Source organism: Puma concolor, chromosome A3 (assembly GCF_028749965.1).
Source record: "Puma concolor isolate L17-30 chromosome A3, mPumCon1.1.hap2, whole genome shotgun sequence".
Lineage (NCBI taxonomy): Eukaryota > Metazoa > Chordata > Mammalia > Carnivora > Felidae > Puma > Puma concolor.
This window is the reverse complement of record NC_141669.1, coordinates 31,917,192-31,924,789: the sequence shown is the minus strand read 5'-3', so window position 1 is coordinate 31,924,789 and position 7,598 is coordinate 31,917,192. Positions and strand designations below refer to the sequence as shown.

At 40.5% G+C, this 7,598-nt stretch overlaps 1 protein-coding gene across 4 annotated transcripts; it reads left to right on the top strand.

Moving 5' to 3' along the window:
- Positions 1-6: 6 nt before the first annotated feature.
- On the top strand, positions 7-6,189 carry SRSF7 (serine and arginine rich splicing factor 7). Of its 4 annotated transcripts, none has more exons than XM_086700405.1 (8): positions 7-163; positions 1,181-1,361; positions 1,598-1,774; positions 2,641-2,715; positions 2,799-2,900; positions 4,546-4,599; positions 5,141-5,176; positions 5,891-6,189. In XM_086700405.1, the coding sequence occupies exons 1-8, from the start codon at positions 136-138 to the stop codon at positions 5,943-5,945; spliced, it is 708 nt and encodes a 235-aa protein (XP_086556531.1). In that variant the 5' UTR covers positions 7-135; the 3' UTR covers positions 5,946-6,189. The 4 variants fall into 4 exon arrangements, with proteins under 4 accessions (XP_086556531.1, XP_086556530.1, XP_086556533.1 ...); XM_086700404.1 differs by having other exon boundaries at positions 2,799-2,909; XM_086700407.1 differs by lacking the exon at positions 5,141-5,176.
- The last annotated feature ends 1,409 nt before the right edge of the window (positions 6,190-7,598 follow it).

The following is a 7,598-nucleotide window of genomic DNA, read 5'->3' as shown; positions in this document are numbered from 1 at the left end:
ATATATAAGCGCGAACTCAGCTCTTCCTCGTAGTGCCGCTGGGACCGTTGGCGACTGGTCTGGTCTTGTGGCTTTTGTATTACTCATTCCTTGGGCACTGCGAGCTAAAAGAGCAGAGCTCGCGGGCCAGTCATCATGTCGCGTTACGGGCGTTATGGAGGAGGTAAGAGGCCAGGGCCCGGTAAGGGACGTTGCTGTGACTATAGTGAGTATTGCGAGGCCGTGGGGTTGGCGCGGCGGTTGGGAGACGGTTATTCCGCGTGCGTAATGGCGGCTTCGGCGCACACCATACGAAGCCGGAGGCAGCGGGGGCGGGGTGTCGAAGGCAGCCTGGGGATGGCGGGTGGAGGTCTGGTGGGTTCCGTATTCTTGGGCGTTTTCGTCTTCCACCACAGCCCAAGGCAGGCCCACGATTACTGTTTTCCTGTTGCCCTTCTTCGAGCCGCCCGCCTGCCCCCCACCCCCCCTCCCTCGGCTGCCATTTTGCGCACATTGACGAGCATGGTGGCGCATTTCCTTGGCGCTTTCCCGCCACTTTAGCAGACAGATCTGGTCCCAACTGTAAAACCGAGGGTGAATTTCAGACTGGACAAAAGTGTGGCAGCTTCGAGCTGCGCATTCTCGTCAGACAATCGGTCGAGTTGTGGAGTGGGAATGGAGACCTAATCTTTTCGTTTGGCGGCTGCTTTCTTTTCTCTTTTAGCTCTTTCGAGCGCGGTTTATGGCTCTGGGGCGGGGAGCTGGAGTCCTGGGCGAGCCAGCGCCTGGGGCTGTTGCCGCGGAGGACGAGAGCCGGCGCAGCCCAGCTCTCCTGGTCCGGCCCCAGCCCGGGCCCGCCCGCCGCCGACGCTGCCGGCCCGCGCGCTCCCCGCGCGCCCGGGGCTGCCGGGACCCGGGGGCGGGGCGGGGGCGGAGCCCGCCCCACGCCGCGGACTCTCCTACCACGTGTCTGCTTGTGTTTTGGAGGTCGTCTCCCCGTTTGAATGTTAAGAGCTTTGCCTTACGCCTAGCTTTCCGGAAATTTATGAGCCTTCCTGGTTTTAAGACTAAATCCTTGATAGAGCATTAAATAAACATGCATTGTACAGTCTTAAGGTTGGCCTGTTTGGGACAAAGAGTTCACTCAAACTTAGGCAAAATTTTGCATAACGTGCGTTCTTGTATTTGCGTTTTTAAACAGAAACCAAGGTGTATGTTGGTAATCTGGGAACCGGTGCCGGCAAAGGAGAGTTAGAAAGGGCTTTCAGTTATTATGGTCCCTTAAGAACTGTGTGGATTGCAAGAAATCCTCCGGGATTTGCCTTTGTGGAATTTGAAGATCCCAGAGATGCAGAAGATGCAGTGCGAGGCCTGGATGGGAAGTAAGTAAGATGTTGGTCATGAAACTCAGCCTTTATTAGAATATTCCTGTGGGCTGGGTAGCGAGCTAGCTAAATAGTTAATCCTAATTCTACATACTTGAGAAGGGGGAGCAAAGTTGGAGTCGGAAGGGTTTATAAAGAGAACTGAAGCTTCTGAGGTTGGAGTGGAAATTTCTAAATCTAGAAGTCATTTGTATTTTCTTTAGCATTAGAAATTTGTTGCCTTTCTTTTATAGGGTGATTTGTGGTTCCCGAGTGAGAGTTGAATTATCAACAGGCATGCCTCGGAGGTCTCGTTTTGATAGACCACCAGCCCGCCGTCCCTTTGATCCCAATGATAGATGCTATGAATGTGGCGAAAAGGGACATTATGCTTATGATTGTCATCGTTATAGCCGGCGGAGGAGAAGCAGGTATTTATTTTAATAAAGGAATGGTTGGTATACTAGTTAATCAGTAATTTTTTTATTAGCAAGGCAGAAACTAGTATTTTTCTATAAACTTGAATGTTAATTGTACAGGTGTATTTTACAGTTTTTGTTTAATTAAACAAATGCTAATATATTAATAATCAACCTGGTCAAAACCTTTCAGGTTTCTTCGTTTGAGTCAGTCGCCTTGATTCAGAATGTCACGAGCCTTATGATATCATGCTGAGGCGCCTTGCAAATCCGACAATTAAGATCCTCCTAGACCTTGAGGTGATCAGCATAAGAGGCCAGATCCCCTCGAGTCATCTACACCTAGCTTCACCTTATTCTTTAAAGGGCAGAAAATTTGAGACGGTGATCGCCGTAACAGTAAATTTGGCTTACAATTGGGGCCCCCTCCGGTTTAGAAAGAGGAACACCAGATTGACCACATTCCCAACTAGAAAAATCTTCTTGCGTCAATCAAGCCTCACCTGGCTCATTTGGCTGTCAGTTTGATCGTCGTTAGATTGAAGAAAACATCTAGATGCAGCGATCGGCTATAGATACTTCTAGATCGTCTAGATCTACTAGACCATGGGCCAAAGAGGGTCGACCTGCAAACTTGCAAGGTTTATTTTAAATACACATTACAGTGTTTTATATTATGTAATTCTAAAATGTAATTCAGCTTTTAACAAATCTTTTTTTAGGTAGTTAAAAAAAAAAAAAAACTAATAGGCCCAGAGTTTATTTCCAAATGAGACACTAAATTTAAATAGTTTGAGATTTGGTTTCAGCAGAGGCACACAAACTCTCAAAACGAGTTATCATCTGACATTCTTTTTTTTCCTAACTTAATAAAATAGGTCACGGTCTAGATCACATTCGAGATCCAGAGGTAGGCGATACTCTCGCTCACGCAGCAGGAGCAGGGGAAGGAGGTGAGAAATATTATCTAACTCAAGTTTTAACAACTGATAAACTTTAATTGGACATAAGACTTAAGCTTTGATTTATTTCTTAGGTCAAGATCAGCATCTCCACGAAGATCAAGGTCTGTGTCTCTTCGGAGATCAAGATCAGCTTCACTCAGACGATCTAGGTCTGGTTCTATAAAAGGATCGAGGTATTTCCAGTATGTAACACTTTCTTTCCCTTATTTGTATTTGGTTTGTCACGTCTTAATGACTGCACTTTAAGACTATCTTAAAGACATAAATGAAGTGGTTTGCATCAGAAAATATTTTGATTTCTAAAAGTTGAATTTGTACATGACTTGCATCTAAATGGATATTATCCTAATTGTACAGATCAAGAAAAGACCAATCAAAGATTTTTAGAGGCTTGTTTGAGAGGCCATGGTAGAGGAGGGTCCAAAGCACAAATTCTCAAGTCATTCCAGTGCTTCTTAAAGGTGATAGTTGCTTGATTTCTGCTGGAGGCCCATTAGAACCAGGGGTAGACTTAGAAGCAAGTTGAGACCTAAATTTCTCCTATTTGGAATGAGAGGGTGAATTTGAGACTGGGAAGTTGTTTAGGGTAGTAGTTGTGTACATGTGGGTGGATATGGCTTATTTAACCACATACACGCTAAAATGTAAGAAATTAAAAATCAAATTAGAAACCTTAGGGGTTTTTTGACTCCTCTTGTAGAAGGCCTTTAAATTAGGTGCAGAAATGGGTAAGATTCAGGTGCCTGGGTGGCTCAGTCGGTGGCATCTGACTTCAGACTCAGGTTGTGATCTCAAGGTTCGTGGGTTTGAGCTCCATGTGGGACTCTGCTGACAGCTCAGAGCCTGGAGCCTGCTTCAGATTCTCTGCCTCTCTGCCCCATCCCTGCTTGCGCTGTCTCTCTGTTTCACAAATAAGCATTAAAAAAAATTAAACGGGGAAAAAATACATAAATCAAAAAAATTAAATGGGTAAGATTTTATAGAATATAAGGAGTTGACAAATACTACGGTCAAGTCACTAGTAGTGTATGCCATTGTGAGTTAGTGCTGTTCGATAATAGCACAAGATCTGTAAAATGCAGGGATTCTGAAACTTGTGGTCCACTCCAGAAAGCTCTGGACTCTAGATGAATGAATGCATTAATTTGATTGCAGGACTCTAATGTGTGTATGTCAGAGGCTGTGGTTTAGTTTGTGTGACAAGTGGTCCTGAACCACGAAAGCTTGTTGATGATCTAAGAATAAAGTCTTAACCCATTTGTGACTTTTCATTGAGGTTATTACCTGAAGAATTGAAATCTCAGTTTAGGGGTCTGTGTAATGTTGAATTTGGTTTTGAGATCTACAACTAAACCAAATGATACCAGTCTTAAAACCTTTTCTTTCTCTTGGATACTATATACTGGTTAAGAATGTTGTACAGGAACTGTGACAACCTAGCTCACTGAGTATGGTAGAAACAAATAATTGAAGTGCTGGTGCTTCTTTATTTTGATATTGTGAGCTTGTTGAAAGTGTAATCATTTGTTCAGTCTTAGGCCGATGTAAGTTAAGAGTTGTGTCTTGCTTAGTCTTTTGGTTTTTTTTTTAAGTACTAAATTAAACATTTTTTAGGTAATCTCTTCACCCAGCGTGGGGCTCGAACTCCCAACCTTGAGATCAAGAGTTGCATGCTCTCCTGATTCAGCCAGCCAGGCGCCCTGTGTCTTGCCTAATTTTAGCTTCTCTGTTCTTAGTTTACCTAATGTAGTGCTCAGTAGTAGGTGTTGAAGGACGTTACTCCTCTGAACTAACAATGCCGTTTTTCTTTCTATTAAGATCCCGGTCGAGGTCAAGATCAAGATCTAGGTCTCTTTCACGACCAAGAAGCAGGTAGGGTAAAAATCTGATTAATACTCTTCTAGTTATATGGCACCAATATCCAAAGAGTTCAAAGTGTTTTGAATTGTTGAAATCTCAAGTGTAAACTCAGAACCTAGGTGTTCGTGGAAACACAGAATCTTACTAGTAAACCAAACATTAGAACTTGGTTTGTACGTGACCTATTCTGACTGACTTCCTGGACAAGAAAATGTCAAGCTATAGAGAGAAGTTTGTGACTTTGGGGTTATATTAAGAGGCCTTGTTAGAACTGATAGGTGCATGGAAAAAAGCATTCTGAGGTCATTGTGCTTGAAGTATAGTGTAAAAATTAATCATGATACAATAAAGTAGTTCACTCATTTTATGAAGAACAGTTGTTGGAAGATTGGCTTTTGTTAGCAAAAACTGGTAGGCTCTCTTTCAGTTGAACTGCAGCCTGACCTTTTAATATTAAGCTCAGCGCAACCTGGGGGTTCATTTCATGATACTGTGATTATAAGAAAGGTATTTGGTAGTACTTTTCTTAATAGAATTTCTCATGTTTTGACAGCCGATCAAAGTCCAGATCTCCATCTCCAAAAAGAAGGTAAGCTAAATAATTTGTTGCCAAATCTTAACTGTCAAGTATGGCCTCTGCAGAGTTTGTTTGCTTACTGCTTGCTTTGCAGGCTTTGAGCTCTTTGGAGAATTGGTGCTATATATATATATACATGTATATATGTATATATATATATATATATATATGTATATATATATATATACATGTATATATATATATATGTATATTCTTGTTAGTTACTAAGTTTCTTAAATGATTGCTTTTCCCACTTCAAGTTGAGATTAATGTTTGGATATTTAGTCACAAAACCTTAGGATGATTATTAAGAGGCTTAGTCCTGTAAACCTTTAAGTGTAGAGTTTCACGTTAAACATGCGCTTTTTCCTCCACGTGGGACAATAGATAAGTGAAGTACCCACATGAGGGAAAAAAAATTGTAGGTTGAAATCTTAGAGCTAAAGCATTATCTTACTACTTACTTGCTACTTAATGATCGAAACCCCAGAATTCAAATACTAGTTTTCTTTAACTTGTGGTTTTAGCAAGGAGGCTGTGAAGCCTAATCTTAAGCAGGGACAAAGGATTTGTATGTAAATCTTTTAGGTAATTTTTAGATCTCTGCTATATATTACTTTTGGCCACCTAGGAGTTTACTGAAATTGAGTTTTGTCCTGATATGTACATAACAGTAAATTTTAGTAGATACTAATCAGTTCCAAACTTAATTGTTTTTCTTTTTAGTCGTTCCCCATCAGGAAGTCCACGAAGAAGTGCAAGTCCTGAAAGAGTGGACTGAAGTTCTCAAGTTCACCTTTTAGGGAAAAATTATTTTGTTTACATTATTATAAGGGATTTGTGATGTCTGTAAAGTGTAACCTAGGAAGGGTATTTCAACCATCTAATCAAAATGGATCTGGATTATTACTCTGTAAATTCACAGCAGTAAGATAATATAAATTTTTGTTGAATGTATTAACATCCTATGGTCTGAAAATGTGGGTTTTTATTTGGCACATTTAAATAAAATGTTTCTAACTAGATTTTTGATTTGTGTTCAATGTTAATACTCAGTTTAAGATTCAGGGGTAAACCTTGATATTAACTATTCATACAGATCTATATTCATTAATGGTGTTATTTGAGTTGTGAACATCATTAGCTGTAGTATACATACACTTGGGGAATTCCTTTTTATCCTTAGAGCTGTGGGTAAGATAAGAACTCAAGTCCACTTAATAGCTTAAGTGTATCTGACAAGTCCCTAAATAATCTGTTGGGAGTTGGTATTACTAGATAATAGCAAGCTCTAACGATCTCAATTTGTCAGCCTAGAGGATCACTGCTTCCAAAGGCTTGTTAGTACAGTAACTAATTGAGGTTTTCAGGCTATGAGATGAGATGGTGTCAAATCAGAACTCCCGATTTTAGTAAATTCTACCCAATGTTCTTTTGTTTTCAATATTAATTTTATACCACAACTTATGCATGTTGGAAGAATTGTCTGAATTTGGGACAAAACATCATGTAAACCAGCTTTGCAAAATTTTCCAGCCCAGATACTCTCTCTTGAAATGGATTGCCTTATTCTGAGCAGAGATTATTCCCATCCTAGGTTTTTCGGTTCCTGACTACCAACATTTTATTTTGCCAGGCTGGTGCAAAGTAATTATAAAGATGTCAATCTGAAAAAAGATGTCAATCAGAAATGTTAATGAGACTAAAGCAGTTTTGTAAATCTGCGTTTAGCGACACCTCATGTAGTTGTTTTGGTAGCATCTGGTAGATCTTAGAATATAGCTGGTAGATTCTTTGTTCAGACTTTATCCTTAGTAGGACAGTAATAGTTAATTTTGAGTTTTCTGGTCAAGCTTTTACCAGGCATTCTTTAGCATCAGTTCAAAAAGGGAATACTGGTCTGCATCAAATTTATTTGGTCTGAATGATCACTAGTGCATTGGAAGATTGGATATTTTCTTTTCAGAATTTTGACAACTGGCTGAATTATAATGGTGTAAAGCTATGTGTGTAAATGGGAGGCTTATTTGTTGCACTTGGTCAGCTTTAATTGTTCTGTATTACATAAAGATAAGTTCACTTAATAAATCTGCAGAGAACAAACAACCCTGATACTCAATTTTTGGAAGTGGCAGTGCTGAGCCAAGAGTAGGAATCATTAATCCTGTAGCTTTGGGATGATTACTAAGCAGTAACCTAGAGATTAGTACAGAAGGCTAAAAGATAGGAGGAGGGGTAGGGGCAAAAATGGGTCTAGGAAACAAGTACAGGAAGTTCAACCTTTAATGGGAAAGGGAGTGCTAGGTATCTAGGTCAGTGCCTTGCACATGCTTGACAGCAGGTACCTTTGTGGTTAGTATACATCTTAACGTGATACATTTTGATGCAGTGTGCTCTTTTTGTTTGCATTTTCAGGTGTCGGGAATGCTAAACT

What these genes read in the sequence shown, in the direction of transcription:
- SRSF7 (XM_086700404.1), top strand. Translation starts at nt 136, where the DNA reads ATGTCGCGTTACGGGCGTTATGGAGGAG. An exon ending in TTACGGGCGTTATGGAGGAG is followed by an intron (nt 164 to 1,180) that starts GTAAGAGGCCAG and finishes GTTTTTAAACAG; the next exon opens with AAACCAAGGTGTATGTTGGT. An exon ending in TCTCCATCTCCAAAAAGAAG is followed by an intron (nt 5,177 to 5,890) that starts GTAAGCTAAATA and finishes TTTTCTTTTTAG; the next exon opens with TCGTTCCCCATCAGGAAGTC.